Consider the following 17,901-nt stretch of genomic DNA (forward strand, 5'->3'; position numbering starts at 1 on the left):
AATACCAGTAATACGACATATCCACCAAGGTAAAAAAAAGTAATCGCGGGAGGTGTCTGGATGAGAGCGGCGCAGGATCGGTCTTTGTGGAAATCCTTGGGGAAGGCCTTTGTCCAGAGTGGACGTCTTTCGGCCGAAACGAACGAACGAACGAAAAATAGTAATCAATTTAGAAGTTCCTGCTTATTACAAGCTTTTTATTACTTTCACATGTCTGGTGTCTGTCGTCAAATCTTGCAACTTAAAATTGACCCACTTCCCGGTTTCCTATTGAGCTGAAATTTTGCATACATGTGTAAGTCCGATGACAATGCAATATTATGGTACCATTGAGCTGGTCTGATGATGGAGTCGGGAGGTGGCCATAGGAACTCCTAAACAAAACGGCGGAAACTCATCGAGTTTGGGTTCGTTGGATTTGTCTTTTCGAGCACTTTAGTGTTAGATAACGTCCAGGGTCCTGAGATTAAGATATACCTAAAAAGTGTAAAATAAAATTATAATAAAAATAAACTTTTTTAAAAACAAGCTTTTATTCTGAATTTCGAAAGCTTGTAGCGCAAACAGAGAAAAAGAAGAATAAATTCCATGCGCGATACAAACTTTCGAAATTCAGAATAAAAGCTTGTTTTTAAAAAAGTTTATTTTTATTTATTTATTTTCACCAATTTAAATATTATTTGACTCATCCTGAATGGCCTTTCCTAAATGAACTTACAATCGCGCCTGGTCGGGGTCTGCGCTGGGCGCGGGCGGCTGCATGATGAACTGGTTGACGGCCTCCCACCAGTCCAGGATCGCCATCAGACGCATGTTGTTCACCAGGATCGTGTACGCGGACGAGTCGCCGCGTTTCCTAAAGCAAATATGATAACTTTGAAATCTTGCCATAAGGTGTTACCGTGCCGACAGTCTCCCATATAATTTAAGGGAAAGTACAAGCTATGACGTCAACCATTTATGATGACTTTAAAGTTACTAATAATCGTTTTTACAGAAAATTGTAAAACTGCAATTTTAGGATCAGTTGAAGTGATATTTTATAGAAATTGTGTCTTAGGAACTTTTGATCAATAGTGTCAACTACCCAATCGCTAAGTTTTTAGGGTGTACAGTGTAGGCGTATCCGCTCACCTCGCATGCACCTCGGCCTGCACGCTGTGGCGCTGCTCGGCCATGGGCTGCACGATGTGGCTGAACACGTTGCCGCGCCGGTTGGCCGGCTCGCGCGCGTACCGCGTGTCGCTCACCAGGATCTCCTGCGCACACGCCCAAACATTATAATTATCATTTCAAAACAAATGAATGAGTAAAGCCCAAGTATTTAGGAGGCTGACCTGCGAGACGAGGTCGATGTCCTGGCTGAGGTCGGAGTAGGTCTCGACGAGCAGGCGCGACTTGATGAAGTTGACGCACGCCAGCGCCGCCGCGCCCGCCGGCGCCAGCCGCAGCGACACGTCGTGCAGGTCCAGCTTCAGCGAGCTCGTCACCCACACCTGCGCGACATCGCACGTAAAGGTCAAAGAAACATACACCTAAGGCCCGGTTTCCACCAAGGCGGAGCGGAGCGGAGAAGTGTTGGGCCGTCAATTTTTTCTATAGAATTTGACAGCAACGGTGCGGAGTGAAGAGGAGAAGTGGAAATAATGAAATCTGATTAGTTATTCAAAACACTTCTCTGCTCCAATCCGATCTGCTCCGCCATGGTAGAAACCAGGCCTTACACTGCATCGCTTGTCAAGCAACTAAGGACTCTTTCACATTAGTTGTTTTGAGCCACTACAGCGTCGTCAGCGTGTCTGTACTATACAGACCTGGTCGGCGGGCTGGTCGCCGGCCTGGGGCGCGGGCGGCAGCTCGAGGTCGTCGAGCGGCTCGCCCAGGTTGTGCGCCAGCACGCCGCGCACCAGCCGGTACTGCGCCGCGTCCAGCGCGCACTGCAGCGTCGTCAGCGTGCCCTGCACCGTCATATCGGCCACTGGGAGCAGTAAGAAAACGAAACAGAAGATGAAAATAGGCCCTGACTGCACATTAATTCCAAATATTCAAATCCAAAATGTAACTGGTTTCATGCGCCAAGTAAATCGTTCGTTCCAGTCGAAAGACGTCCACTGCTGGACAAAGGCCTCCCCCTAGTATTTCCACATAGACCGGTCCTGCGCCGCTCGCATCCAGGCACCTCCCGCAACCCTCACCAGATCGTCGGTCCACCTAGTGGGAGGCCTGCCCACGCTACGGCTTCCGGCTCGTGGTCGCCACTCAAGAACTTTCCTGCCCCAGCGGCCATCAGCTCTACGAGCTATATGCCCCGCCCACTGCCACTTGATTTTAGCGATTCTGCGAGCTATGTCAGTCACACTGGTTCTCCTACGGATTTCCTCATTTCCGATTCGATCACGCAGGGAAACTCCATCGCCCTTTGAGCGCAATTAAAAAGGTAAGTTTACCCGCTTTGGAGCGCTGCGTGACGTTGTGCTCGATGGTGAAGGCGAGGTGCGCGGGCGCCTGCAGCAGCGGCGGGCCGCGCCGCACCACGCGCAGCCCGCGCCCGCCGCCCGCGCCCCCGCCCGCGCCCGCCCCCGCCGTCGCGCACCACAGAGACGCGCCCTCCAGCCGCGCGCTGCGCACGTCCAGCACCTCGGGCTCGCCTGCACAATAGTTAACACAATTGATTCACTTCTCCCTTCTATTCAAACAAATTACATCGTAATGTTCATTTTTTGTCTTTTTGTGGTTCTTCAGGCTAAATTAAAAAGTAAGTAAGTTAAAGGCTGTCAGCTCTACTCTTTGTATAGATCTTTTCGTCCACGAAGACGCGTCCCACCAATTTTTGGTCGAGAGAAGCGCGAGGTACGGGGAATTTGATCCGAGCAATCCGAGCGTCATTATTGTAGTATGCGTGTGTACTCATAGATAATTTAGCGTGTACCGACAACGCTCAAACATTAGTAGAAGAATCGCGCGTAGTGGGGCGCGTCTTAGGCCCGGTTTTTTGATTCGTAGTTAAAATAACCAATGGTCAAGTTTGACAGATGTCAAATGACAAGTGGTTAAATATCAGAAAAAAATGTTTTTCGAACAATGGTTAGCTTGACTTTTAGTACATTTGTTAACTATTAGTTAACATTTTGTTAATATTTAACCATTAGTAGCAAAATTTAACAATTTGTTATTTTAACTACGAATCAAAAAACTGGGCCTTAGTGGATGAAACGATCTACAATAATATGGGCTAACATTATGTCCGAAATAAATATAATAAATAAAATAAAATGTGTCGCGGCTCACCCGTGTATGTGTCGGGCACGGTGCTGACGGTGCCGACGTCGCCGACGCGCGCGAAGCGGTTGTCGAGGCGCAGCTCGGCCAGCTGCACGGCCAGCGCGGCGCGCGCGCGCGGCGACACCGGCAGCACGATCACCGGCGCCTCCACGCGCACGCGCAGCGCGCGCCGCGCCGTGCGCCCCGACCCGCCCGTGCTGTAAGACACCTGGGGGACAAGGAACACTACGATCAGGTCCTGGTAGCTCGGTGACTATTTTTCGACCCTTATTTTTCTCTCACACGAAATAACTTCCTTATAAATGGCTGTAACGGTTAGCGTTACCGCTGACCGTTATCTTAGATCTAAATTCTAATTTAATTACTATTATCTACCTAAATAAAATATACTTAAATAATAATATATCTAAATCTACGTAAACTACCTAACTAAATAACTTAATTAAATAATTCATATTGTTCTACACTAATAAAATAAATAAAATAATAAATCTACAAGCAAACCCGCGCGAAACAAGTCGTTCGAGATTTCTTTTGTTCTCTGTCGAGCGGGCGGACTGTTTTTTATGTATGCGCAAGCGACGCGCCTACGGCCGCGATGCTCCCGCCGCGTCTCCTAGTCCGAGCCAGAGCGTTATTGAGCACGGACGTATCGCTGTCCGTCACCGCCGGACCCGCGATGTATATAATATCTTAAAAACTAAATATGTAATCGCGAATTGGTGAACCCCGCTACCGGGTGAGTGTTGCAAAAGTATTTTTAATGTCTAGATTTTATACTTGTGCTAAATGTAAGTGCCTAGCCGCCATTTTGTTCTTCAGGTGCGCAATCCATGTGCTCAGTGTATCTGGACGATGTCATTTCGTAATTTAAACCGTTGCTACAAATTGTTACTCGTAATGTTTTACATCCTACTACATAATAAAATAAATATTTTATGAGATGACATCGACACGTCATGACCTTACATGACCTTGATCGTACTGTAACGACACTTTCTAAAATCTATTTAATTTACTAAATTGAAGTATTCTAATCTTATTCTACTTGTCCTAATTATTCTAAATTATTGCCTACCTATATTGTTTTACAAATTAATTGCCTACATAGATGATATTCTAAATAATTTTCTACCTACATAATTTAATATTTTTGCCTACTTCACTGCAATTACTTTCTCTGCGCCTACTGTAATTCTGTTTGACTGCCACATCATTACATCACCATTTATTACCAAAATCATTCCATCTGCTTCGCTAGTATTTTGATGTCGCAGTCAAACGGACAAAAGCTAGCAACTGCTTTAGTGTCCGCTTTGATTTGCAGGGTTCATCTCCACCTTCATCTTCTTCTACCTACTACACCATGCATGGTCACTACATCCGAACTACCACTTGGGTCCTTAACCCGGCGGAGCTGCCTGTCGTGTCGGACGGCCCGTGAGCACACTCTAAGTGGCCCTACACCACAGTGCGTACGGCCCTAGCCGTCTGGCGCGTCGACGACTCTGCGGGCCTACCAACTCGAGGAACCAAACCACATAACCATCAATGCTAGCGAGGACAGTGGTTTGAATATACTACCACCGGTGACGAATCTCGTGCGATACGATAGTTTGCTCGACAACCCACTCCCTAAGAGTTCTCACTTCTTTAAATCTAAATAAATTACTTGTTATCCTAAACTATCTTTTATTTCTCTAAACTAAATCTCTAAATTCTAAATATGTCACTGCTCCTAAAGCTATACCCTAACCGAGACATGGCAAATATCCGTGATTGAGTATTCCGGATGAAGCTCGCTTCCATAATCGAACGCCTGATCATCACTTACCATCAAGTGAGATACAGGCCAAAAACTTCCTCGTTGTGGAAAAAAAATGGCACAGGAAAAGAACTACACCGCGTCTGGCGTGAATGAGGGCTATCGTTTTAGCGCTCACCAGTTTGCGCCACTGTAGAGTAAGGTCCTATCACTTGCTAGTAGCGAAGACAGTGGCACCATCTGGTGAGTGCTAAAGTGGTAGGAGGTCTATCGCATTTGCACTCATCAAGATGGCACCACTGTAGAGTAAGGTCCTGTCAATCGCCAGGGGTGCCAACTGTTAAAGTATAAAAACGATAGCCCTCATTAAGGCAGTTAAGCCTCACCTTCCGTCGCGCCTGCAGGATGACGCGGCGCAGCGCGCTAAAGTCGCGCGCGATGGCGTAGAGCTCGTGCAGCATGCGCTTGGTGTGCACGTACGTGCACGCGCCCACGTCCACCTGCACGCTGCACTCGTGCCCCGCCGCCGCTGCCTCCGCGCTGCTCAGTCTGGAAACAGTATTTTACTAAATTATACAAATAGTTACAGTTTTGCTTTAGACACGCTCTGTACCTAATTTCAAGATCTATTTATAGGAAAGTATGTGATAATGAAAATAATAATTTAAATACTGCTCGCCTTTGGTAATGGAATGTTAGTGCATCATCGCCGTGCGTCCTGAACCTGTCTCTCCACAGCGCATGCCGGGGCGACAAGTCAGTGAGCCGCAGCGCGCCCAGTCGTCCGCGCAGCTCTCGAGTGCCCCCCGTGGGCCCCGCGCCCCCGGGCCCCGGCGCCCCCGGCGGCGCGGCGGTGGAGGCGACCCACACGCGGGACACGCGCGCGCGACACCACTCGTCGGCGCCGCGCACCACCACCACGCTGAGCGAACGCACTGATATCTCGGTTTGCGTTATCCCCACCTCTGTCGAAGCATCCGATTGGCTGCTTGAGTTGGATGCCACTGCCATAAAAGATAATTTACATTGACAACATTTTATAAATCTAAAATTTTGAGTTTCTTCAAATAAACTAGCCACATGATTTTGTTACTTACTTAAGTTTATATGAGAAAATGAAAGTAGTTTTGTACCGTTGTTGGCATTTTTGGGCGGCTCCGGCGGAGGCGGCTCGTCGTCGGGCAGGTCGTCGCCGGCCACGCCGAAGAAGTCCAGCACGGCCACCCAGCTGTCGGCGCTCACCACCAGGTTCAGGCAGTTGAACTCCACCTTTGTCAACTTCGTTATCTGTCAAAGATCATCAGAAACATAAGAACCTGTAATGTACCATCTTTTTTAGTCGCTATTTTCATGTCTCTCTCGCAGCGGTGTCATCACAACACAACATAAGCAATATGCATAATTGAAAAACGATATGTTTTTTCAATAAGAACATATTAGTGCCTCAGAAAAACATTTATAACTGAACAACTAATTCCGTAGAACAGTCATTAGCACGCTTTAAGGTACCAACCTTATTGAACTTTTCCTCGAACAGCGGGTGCTGCGGGTCCCTGGTGTGCACGGACACCCACACGAGGTTGTCCTCGGGCGCCAGCGACGTGCGCGCGCGCCGCTCGCCCTCGCCTTCTGTGCCCCCGCTCCCCGCTTCCCCACACTCCGGCGAGCAAGGCGGCGTGGCACCGCATTTACTGTCGCGCTTGTTACGTCGCAGCTAGAGTAAAGAACACAATGAAAGGTATTGTACAATACTGTATATTAAAGCCTGGTCCGTGAGCACGTATAATTTTGTCCAATGACCCCAAGCTACCCATCCTTATCGCTCTCAATTATGTTGCTGTCGCGCTCGCACACTCACTGCAGGCGCCCGTCGCGCATCAATATAATTACGCGCGAGCGATAAGGATGGTTAGCTTGGGGTCACTGGACAAAATTCTACGTGCTCACGGACCAGGCTTTAGCTAAATACAATATACATTAATTTGATAGTTTGATTAATTGATATCACCTCGCTTGTAGATCTGATCTAGCTCTTAACTGAGTCTACCTCAAGTATGGGAGCGGCACGGGAGGGGTAATTTTGACATAATAATATTACAACGTGACAGAGCATGTTCGAGATTTAATTGGATTTAATAAAAACAATGTTGACCGGCAAAAATACTCCATATTTATTTACTACCACAGACAAGACAGATTTTTTTTTTTTGATCATAGATATTATTGGCATTGAGTTTATAGTGAATTAGTAAATTAAACATTCAGCCCCCCAAAGGGCGACAGACCTTTAAATCAATAAACAAAGAAACAATATAAATTGTGTAGTGAATAAATCTAACAAATTTCTAGGGTTCTGGAGACCTTACAGGCAATAAACAAACTTTATGAATAGGCCTTTTAATTATTGAATTTTTACATTTTATGCTAACTACTCGTGTCAAACCATCTGAACCCGGGTGAGTCTCCAAGACCCTACCAATCAACCACTTTGCAGGTGGCAACCTGTCATCTTTTATCAGCACAATGTCATCAACTGTTAAATTCTCCTGAACACTAGTCCATTTGTATCTGTTTTGTAAAGTTACTATATACTCTTGGCTCCACCGTTTCCAGAAATATTGCAATTTTTGTTGCAAGTATTTCCAACGCTGCAAATAAGGTACTTTAACATCCGATAAATCGTCGTCCGGTGTTGATATAGGTGTTTCCCCAATCAAAAAATGGCCAGGGGTGAGTGCCATGTCATATTCATTATTTAAAGCAGTTAATGGACGAGAGTTCAAACAACACTCCACCTGACACAACAAGGTATAGTATTCCTCATAAGTTAATTTGGTATCACTTAAAACTCTAGACAAGTGCTTTTTAACAGATTTAATATTGGCCTCCCATAGTCCACCCATATGGGGTGCACCAGCAGGATTAAATTGCCAATCAGTACCATTCTGAGCTAAACTTTCAGCAATTTCAGGTGGCAAGTTTTTTAAGAAATTTGTATGTAACTCTTTAAGACATTTACTAGCACCAATAAAATTTGTACCACAATCACTAATTAGTTTTTGACAATGACCTCTACGGGCTGAAAAACGCCTGAAAGCCGCCAAAAATGCCTCGGTGCTCAGACTGGTTTTTTCGCGAATCGGTGTTCATACATTCACACAATACATTAGACGCCATGTTGTCATAAACGACATATTATAAAATCGCTGTAATTTAATATTCTTAATCATTAATTTTATGGCAAGTGTCCATCAGGAATCATTGTTCTTACACACAGAATCGTATTATTTCGCTTTCGGGTAGTAATATGTCAAAATTGTTGGTTCTTAGGCGAACAATGTATGGAGAACGAACATTGTCCTTTGATATCATCATTTTATTTTTTTAAATCTCCGTACAAAATAAATTTTATAAAATCCGATTTGTATGAAAATTAAAATAATTAAAATGAAGATATCAATTTTCTGACTTCACCATACCATTTATATGACCATGTTAACATGGGCTAGTGTCGGCTCATATACCCATTTACCTAACACCCTGTATATGTATGTAGAATGTAGATTGCCTTCTGCTCCTATCTATTTTGTGGAAAACTGTTGAGTCTGTAATTTGAGCGAGCGCGGATTTTTGTTGGAATTAAATGTAACGTCACAAGGGGGCTCAAGAATTACTGTTTGATTAGAGGGAAGTGTCACTGGCCTTTGTTTAGCGATTTTACTGCAGGTTATGGAAATTTTCTTATAGATTAGGTGGATAAGGGTGCGACCTTATCTTGTTTTTGCAAAGTTAGGTTTTAAATAAAAATTATTGATCTATCAGAAACGTGTACCTATGGATGTGATGACGTAGCCGAATCATTATTCATCAGGTCATTTCATATTTTGCACTGCATGAGCACAACCCTCTCTAAATCAGAGCCAAATGGAGGATTTGACCTACGCTCTTCTCTATTATCTTCATCTTAATCTTCACTCATGTGATGTAAGAAATACCCATTTAATAATTTACTCTTTCAAGGTAGGTAGGTCTTCAATCTCTCACAGAAAACTAAAACTACATACCTAAAAAAAATCGTCCATGGATTCCAGAGATCACCAGAGTCTATTCTGGGTTCTACCTTAAAGCATGACACATGCTGAGAAGTTGCCATTTTGGTGCAAAAAAGTAATTCATATACTTATTTTCATCATCATCATGATTTCAGACACAGGACTCCACACTGCTGAACATAGACCTCTCCCAATGATTTCTCTATAGACCGGTTGGTAGCGGCCTGCATCCAGCGCCTTCCTGCTACTTTTATGAGGTGTTCTACTGGTAGTGTACTCGTAGTACTTTACTATTTGTGTATTCTGATGAAAAAAAAAGTCTTACCGTACCTACAAAGAAAATTATAATCACTCAAAACATAGTTACTTACGAGTATTTTAATTGTAAAAAGTATTTTACTCTTAATGATATGCCGAAGTAATATTAGTAGCATAGCTAAAATAATTATGATCGCGTAAATTAGAATTTGCTTGTATTTTGGAGTTTATTGACTCTTTCCTATAATTGAATAATAATTGAGACGATACTAATTAGTTCGAAGAACCTTTGTAAATTACCTTTGTACATTAGATTTAAGTACCAGCTTTTGCCCTGACTTTGTCTGAACTTTGTATGATTCGATTTTGACATATTATTGAACAAATATAAATTAATGAAAGCCATGGACCTATAAAAAAAGTCGGACGGATTCTCATCAACAAAATACTGTGACATTCGGATACACCAGCTTGCATGTACGTACAGGCCGGCACGCACACATTCACACCCTGATACACCACTTCGAGTGCAAACTTCACACAGTTGACACATTTAAGCAGCGAAAAAACAACACGAATACGACATGTCTTGTGTGATGAAATTGTGTAAAAACCGTTCTGTTCGAACAAACAAAAATTAAGAAATCACATTTTCACAGGCAAAATAATAATCCAATCACTTATTTCCCGATATTAAAATATTGAAATTAATTGAAATCAAACGTCATTCACTCGAAAAAATAATACGTCAAAGACCAGTGTTCTCAGTTATTTACGTGGGAAAATTACCCTGATAAATAGGCATTTTGTATTAGTTTTTGTATAACGCCTGAACAAAAACAAAGGGTAATATTTTGGTGTTATACATAGATTTCGAATATAAAAAATATATAATTTAACTAATTAAGACATGACAAAAAAACTGAGGTATGTCTCGTTTCTGTCGGGCCTGGGTCACAGATGACCGTTCTTCTTTATAAACTGTAGTAATATTGTAAAGCTTAATCAAAATCAGGCGCTGGATGCAGGCCGCTACCAACCGTGCGATGTGGAAGTCATTAGGGGAGGTCTATGTTCAGCAGTGGACGTCCTATGGCTGAAATGATGATGAATCAAAATCAGATTTTGCATTAAAGAATCAGAAACATCTTCATCACAACAAAATGTAAACAGCATTTTTGTCGGCAATGGGAGGTTCTTCTGTGGTAGACTTGCCATTAGGTCTGATTAGGTTATGGTAAGGTTAGTTTTTACCGGACCGACGACATCATAAAGGTGGCAGGAAGGCGCTGGACGGAGGCCGCTACCAACCGGGCAACATGGAAAGCAGTGGACGTCCTATGGCTGAGATGATGATGATGATGAAGGTTAGTTTTTCCGTAGTAGATGTTTTTTTAAACTGTTTGGTTCAAAAGGGTTGAACTGACAAATCGCCTCCGTTTAAACATTCACATATAAAATTTTAACTCACGAGCTCTCGAATGGCTGACGACTGCTCGTTATAAGTTCGATGAATCGATATCCATTCGTTAGCAACACGAATAACCCGAATCGGCTTTGGCGTATGCAGGTTTGATTCTCAGTATGGTTCATTTAGGTCACCCTGTCAGATATTGTTAGCTGTTCTGGCGTTTGACATTGACTTCGTTCGATAGATTGGACCAATGCTATGGTTTAACGTGACCTCCTCCGAAGTACGGAATCGTGTATTTATCTATTCATGAGAGAGATTCTAATACAAATTAATCTATTTTCGATAGATCAGTGATTTCAGAAAAAAAATGATTAAAATGTGCCTTTCCATCACCACAAAAAAGAGGAGAAGAGGACCTCAAACCAACTGCGAATGTCCAAAAAAAACATGAAAGTATTTGGACTCTACGAACAAGACGTTCAAGATAGAATCAAATGGCGACGAATGATTGGGAAAGCCGACTCCGCGTAACAGGATGAGGCAAGGCAGAAGAAAAAGAACTGATTTTAGATATTGTGTGTACCACCTGGGATTCGATCCGGTCCCAGGACCATCTAATCGAGAAAAACCAACTCTAAGGGCCCTCGCCCACGGCGACTTTTTCTTTCTACTTTCTTTCTTTTTTGCAACACACTACAGAAGTGATGCGAACGCGCTACTAATGCACTACAGCAGCGTGACTGCATCTATACAAAAAGTGGCCGTGGGCGAGGGCCCTAAGCACTACACCATGTTGATGCTTGATTGATAATAGCTATCCTATTGAAACAATTGAGGGTAGAACCACGGTAGAAAAGTTAGAACAGGAATTATTAAACTGTATTGTAACATCTTTTCGTACCATAATTTTGGACAAATAAACATAGCAGTAAATAACTTTGAAAGTTTACAATTAGTCTACATTATTTCTTCCCTTGATATTTGTAATTTTATAATTACCCTTTATTAGGCTATCAAATATTCCAGTTCTCCATGCGACACATAAATATTGAATACCTATCCATTAACGGGCCAACAACACACGTAACACTCAGCGATCAGCCCACAGCTTGTTATAAGTTTGGCGGCGATATCCACCCGTTAACTACCGGGATAAATATTAGGAGAATCAGTGGCCGCACACTATGACGCCAGAGGTGGTGAATTATAGCCAGATTATTCGGGGAACGGGGAAGAGCTTGTCCTGCATCTCACCTGAAATAGAAATTGACAAGTTTTCTACGTGGCCCTCTTAAACTAAGAGCCCGTGAACGGCAGACCTTCGTTATTTTTAAAAGCTGAAAAGTCAGCGCATAGTCTAGAATTGTGGGTCATCGTAGCTTTGGCAGCTACCCTATAATGCTTGTCTGGCAAGGGGTTGGAAATGTCACGGCTCTAACCGTAACGGCAGAAGTTTGCAATGAGATAAGGTCGATATTAAACTTTTAGACTGAGTTGCACCAACTTACTTTAACTGTAACCATAAGAATAACCGGTGCTTTTTGTATGGAGATTGACAGATTTTTGACATAAATTAATTTTAAAATTTCGCGTTGCATAATTGAATTAATTTAATTAGGTTTTAATGCGCACTCGACGCTCCAGCCAGCCTTTGACCACGGCCGGTGCAACCCGAAACGTCAGGCAACTACAGGTATGTAATATTTTAAGATGTTTGACATTTTTAATAAAGTTATAGGACTTGATAACGATTAAGTTAATAAAAATAAATTAAAAAAACAATCTCGGCAACCAAGTGTGCGGCGCCGCTCACGCCTGGTTTCCGGCTTCGACAATCGTTCCGGATGTTACGAGTTTCATGTTTGATTTGTGCTTTATGTAAGTACCTTATTTAGGTGTAGGAAAGTTGTCACTAGCGTAAGCTTTAGCTAGTCGACATCTGTAATAGAAACAGGAAAGGAAATTGATTTGATTCCAAAATATGAGTAGGATTTTATAACCTTCTGTACAATTTTATAGATTCAGTAGTAGACGTCTTTTGGCTGAAATATGAGTAGGAGTCTAAAACCTGATGATGCTAACATTATTTCAGCCTAATTTGGCTGAAATATGAGTAGGAGTCTAAAACCTGATGATGCTAACATTAGTTCATAGCTAGCTAGCCTCTCCCTAGGAATGCCACAAAACACCGCTTTTTTCGTTCGTTCGTTTCAGCCAAATGACGTCCACTGCTGGACAAAGGTCTCCCCCAAGGTTTTCCACAATGAACGGTCCTGCGCTGCCCGCATCCAGGCTTGTCCCGCGACCTTTACCAGATCGTCGGTCCACCTAGTAGGAGGCCTGCCTACGCTACGTCTTCCAGCCCGTGGTCGCCACTCGAGAACATTCCTGCCCCAACGGCCATCGTCTCTACGAGCTATGTGCCCTGCCCACTGCCACTTGATTTTAGCAATTCTGCGAGCTATGTCGGTTACTTTGGTTCTCCTGCGGATCTCCTCATTTCTGATTCGATCACGCAGGGAAACTCCGAGCATAGCCCGCTCCATCGCCCTTTGGGTGACCTTGAGCCTTCTTATGAGGCCCATAGTAAGCGACCACGTCTCAGATCCGTATACCATCACTGGCAACACGCATTGGTCAAATACTTTCGACTTGAGACACTGCGGTATTTCGGACGTGAGTATATGGCGAAGCTTCCCGAACGCTGCCCATCCGAGTTGGATTCGACGATTGACCTCTTTCTCGAAGTTGGACCTACCTAACTGGACTGTTTGTCCCAGGTATACATAATTGTCAACAACTTCGAGTGTAGTCTCCAACCTTCAGAGGAGTGGGTGCAACACGGACATTAGACATGATTTTTGTCTTGTCCATGTTCATTCTGAGGCCCACTTGTTGAGAGGCTCTACTGAGGCCATCGAGCATTGTACCTAGATCCTCCAAGGTCTCAGCCATGACTACGATATCGTCCGCGAATCGAAGGTGGGTGATGTACTCGCTGTTGATATTTATGCCAAATCCGTTCCAGTCCAGAAGCTTGAAGACATCTTCCAGGGCGGTTCCGTTCGTTCGTTCCAACCGCTTTTTTATCCAGGCACAAAATAATTATCATCTTGTAGTCGTCGGTGCAGCACGCAGGTGAGCGCATTAGGTCACGTTAGGTGGACTATGACCCAGGACGTCCATCTAAGATCTTTTTTTTATATAAATATCTTTGGACTATTTCACACAGCTTCCACAATGATTTTCATATTGACTGGTTTGTAGCGGCCAGATTATTATTTAAAACGCAGTTACTTAACTACTACGTCAAGCAGCACTTCGCAGAATTTACAGGGCAGCTAATCGGAAGATTACCTTGTTTTAAAGAGCTTATTTACCTTCGCATTCCGCATTCTAACGGTGACAAATACTTATACTTTGAATGTTTTAAAGTAGCCTTGTCCGTATTTGTTTACGAAGAAAGGAAAAAGATTGACTTTTGAAAGACAAATCGAGAGTCAAGCCTTATACAGGGTGTTATATTGTATCTATTTGTTTTAAAAATCGGATTAAAAGACAGGTTGTTGTGTGTGTGTGTAACTGCTAAGGAGTTTTGCTTGATGGAACTGTTCATCAAATGTATGGATAAAGTTTTTTATTTGGCCTCTTAAATCATCGTATCCACAGAATTCCATTGCTGAACATAGCCTTCCTGCAACCTTTATGAGGCTATCTCACGGTTCCCTTGTGATATGTGACCACCATTCTAGAACCTTGCTGCCCCATTGGTCGTCAGTTCTGCATGCGATGTGTTTTGTCCATTGCCATTTCAGCTTGTTATTCCGTCGGGCTCAGTCAGTGAGTTAAGTTTGTTTACAGAATCCTCATTCGATAACTCTATTAATTTAGGTGACAGTAACGAACCAAGTGACAACCAAATAAACAATTTGAATATGAATTAGACCGGAAACGTCTGCCTGTCTCCAAACCCATCCTGTATATCCTGAATTCAACCCCTGAAGGGAATTTGTGGTAGGGTCGTAACTCGATTTTATTTACGACTCGCCAGGCAGGGGTTGACAGTGAGACCGATCGACGCAACCAACAAATGTGACTCCATTATCTGTTATTCCGGGAAAATCTCGAAAACGACTTCTGACCTCCGTTTTGGTTTAAAAAGAAAACAGTCTAAGGTTGACTTTGCAGAATTTTGATCACGGATCAAGGCAGCGCAGGACTGGTCTTTGTGGAAATCCTTCGGGTGGCCTTTGTCCAGCATTCAACGTTATTAGGTTTAAATAAATGGAAAGAAGAGATGCGGATTGGTTGGTATAAATATAGGATGTGTATCACGCCATATTTTAGTTTCGTATTTCGCCAAGCATGAAACCTATAGGTACTACATAAGTAGGTAGGCTCAAAAATAACACCATACCTTAAAGGACAATGTTCGTTCTCCATACATTGTTCGCCGTTAGATCAACAGTGCCGAAATAATACTTTCTAGGTTCTAAATGACTTTGTGTCATTTAGAACCTTCTTTATGTAAGAACAATTATTCCTGGCGGACCGCGGTTGCACGCACCATCCGCAACCAACTGCTAAATCGCGAGGGGTCCGCCGCCAATGTAAACGAAATAGGCGTTGGCGTGTGAGAATTTTGATCGTTTAAGGCATGAATCTGTATGTAATCTGCCTTAAACTCCCGTCCGAAATCATTCTGAGTTAAACTAACGGGTGGCAAAGTCTCCGAGGGCCAAGTTTCATGACTCTTAAGGAGGAAACTAGGACCGCTAATCCATCGAGAGGAGACTGCAGAACTCATTCGAGTAGCTTCGTCCGCGACGTTTAAACTAGTCGGAACCCACCGCCATTCACAGACCTCAGTGATTTCGGATATTTCTCCTACACAGTTGGCAACAAAGGGTTTTAATGAGCGGGCTTCAGCTCTTAGCCAACCAAGAACGTTCATTGAATCTATCCAAAATACACGCCTACATGGAGTTACATTGTGCTCCGCCAGTATAGTGGCCGCGAGGCGTGCGGCCAGCAGAGCACCCTGCAGCTCCAGACGCGGCATCGAGACTGGCCTGAGTGGAGTGACCCGTGACTTCGCTGCAATGAAGGATAATTTGACTTTACCGTTTGAATCCAAAATACGCCAGTACGCGACACTCGCGTAAGCTAACTCGCTGGCATCAGCAAAGACGTGTAGCTCCAGCTCAGATTGGTCTAAGTCCGCGTTGCAATGAGACGCATAGCAACGTGGAATGTTCATATTTTCCAATAACGCGATATTTTCTAACCATGAACCCCATTCTTTTATATTATTTTATGCACATCGATTTGGGAGATGTTCTGTATTGTAGTTGTCGCAGCCAAATTGTATTATAATATTGGACGGGTTTTGGAAATAGCTCGGCGTTCCACTTTTATGATTTACTTACTTACATTTTGCACGTAAATAAATAACATGAATCCTATGTTTACTTTCCACTCTTGACATTTAACACGTGACTTACCAAACTAACTATCTCCATGGTTACCGTCTTAGTCTATGCATGACTAGGGATTGAACAACTTTTAATTGAATATTATTAACAATTCTCGATAATTATTATCGATTGAAAAATATTCGGTATTTGAATCGAAAGATATATTCAATTTTATCAATATCAAAATATTCAATTTTAATAATAAAATAAATATTATTTACTACCACCTATGAAATGTTCTAAAAATTGCCTGGAGCGCTCCCCCAATCCTGGGTTTTCCCTTTCCAAGCTGAGAGGATATCATTTTGGTTCTATCGATACATTATAAAGGTACTTAATATTTGAAATGTATTACCAATTATTGTTATAAGCATTTTGAGCGAATAAAACTTTCAATTCTATTAGAACTTTAGACATTTCTCTCACTTTAAGCGGCATTGGATTTTTCATCGAATTTTGAAACTGTAACAGATATGTTAAAGATGATCCCATATTGTTGTTGTTAAAAACGATGGTGTGGACTGTATTATAGAGAGGCCTGCCGGTGGTGATTGTGGTATGCCACTAGAATCAAGGAAACTCCAAAAAAGGGCCAAAACAGTAGGTATATTTCAGCTTTGCAGCTCAAAACATTAACACGAGAGTGTACAAAAACCAACTTCAAAAATCAATAAAACAATATTAAAAAAAGTAAAAAAACCATAAACAATATAAAAAAGGATTGCTGGCCAAACTGCCAGCAACATCCTCCACCCCCCTGGCAGAGCCGATTTAGTCAGGAGGGGGACTGGATGGTAGTTTGACCAGCTTGGTGACTGGTCGCCGCAGAATTCCGCCGGGAGTGGTGACCTCTGTGACGCGGATTATTCCGTCCTTGCCGGGGTGGACCGCAGATATTCTGCCTCGAGGCCATGTTCCCCGCGGGAGATTACCGTCCGCGATAAGGACGAGGTCACCAACTTGGAAATTCTGCGACGAAGGACCTTTNGTGCAGCAGCATTTTTAGAAGAACTGGTTGACGTACGATGTAACAGTTGATGATGATTGAGTCTACATTGATTTATGCCACACATTTTTCCTTTGGAGCATGAACGCCATTGATGTTTCTTTTGAGATAAGCATTTATAACAAATTTTATTATCACGAAGGAATTGTACTCTTTGGTCAACATCGATAGACTTAAAACCTCCACAGTCTATGATACTATGAGAATTATGACAAAAAAGACAAGTGTCAGTTACGCCTGTCACATGGACGTGACACTTCCTGTCATGTGTATTGTTTTGAAAATTCATTTTATTTACAGGATAATTTTGTTGAGAAATTAAACCAAAACGTGTGTGAATCCTGCATTCGAAACGAAGAAAATCAGACAATAATTCCAATTTGGATTTCTCACCTGTGTGTTCAGCGGCATAGCGTGTCCACAGCATACGCATCAACGGTGTTAACTTTATTAAAATTGTGTTGTAAAGTTCCGGTGAATGCAAATACTCCAACTGATCTAAATGTTTCAAAACTGAAATTAAATTGTGTACACGACATGAAATGGTGTTTAAATCTTTGAGATCTGTTTGTAGTCTAGGTAATGAGCGAATTTGTGCAAGCTCTTCTAAAACTATGAGTTCTGGCCGTCCAAAATTATCTTCTAGA

At 42.9% G+C, this 17,901-nt stretch overlaps 1 protein-coding gene across 1 annotated transcript in view; it reads right to left on the minus strand.

Moving 5' to 3' along the window:
- Positions 1–16,031, minus strand: part of Vps13D (vacuolar protein sorting 13D) — a 47,427-nt gene extending 31,396 nt beyond the window's left edge. Inside the window, exons 1-11 of the mRNA XM_028304322.1 lie at positions 15,762–16,031; positions 6,561–6,761; positions 6,181–6,334; positions 5,727–6,051; positions 5,434–5,596; positions 3,289–3,490; positions 2,448–2,648; positions 1,815–1,978; positions 1,338–1,496; positions 1,135–1,259; positions 719–856 (exon numbers count right to left, since the gene is read on the minus strand). Coding sequence (XP_028160123.1) covers positions 719–856; positions 1,135–1,259; positions 1,338–1,496; positions 1,815–1,978; positions 2,448–2,648; positions 3,289–3,490; positions 5,434–5,596; positions 5,727–6,051; positions 6,181–6,334; positions 6,561–6,761; positions 15,762–16,031 — 2,102 coding nt within the window. The remainder of the gene's footprint in view (positions 1–718; positions 857–1,134; positions 1,260–1,337; positions 1,497–1,814; positions 1,979–2,447; positions 2,649–3,288; positions 3,491–5,433; positions 5,597–5,726; positions 6,052–6,180; positions 6,335–6,560; positions 6,762–15,761) is intronic.
- Positions 16,032–17,901: the final 1,870 nt, after the last annotated feature.

This window comes from Ostrinia furnacalis, unplaced genomic scaffold (assembly GCF_004193835.3).
Source record: "Ostrinia furnacalis isolate ACB-3 unplaced genomic scaffold, ASM419383v2 OfSCF1411, whole genome shotgun sequence".
Lineage (NCBI taxonomy): Eukaryota > Metazoa > Arthropoda > Insecta > Lepidoptera > Crambidae > Ostrinia > Ostrinia furnacalis.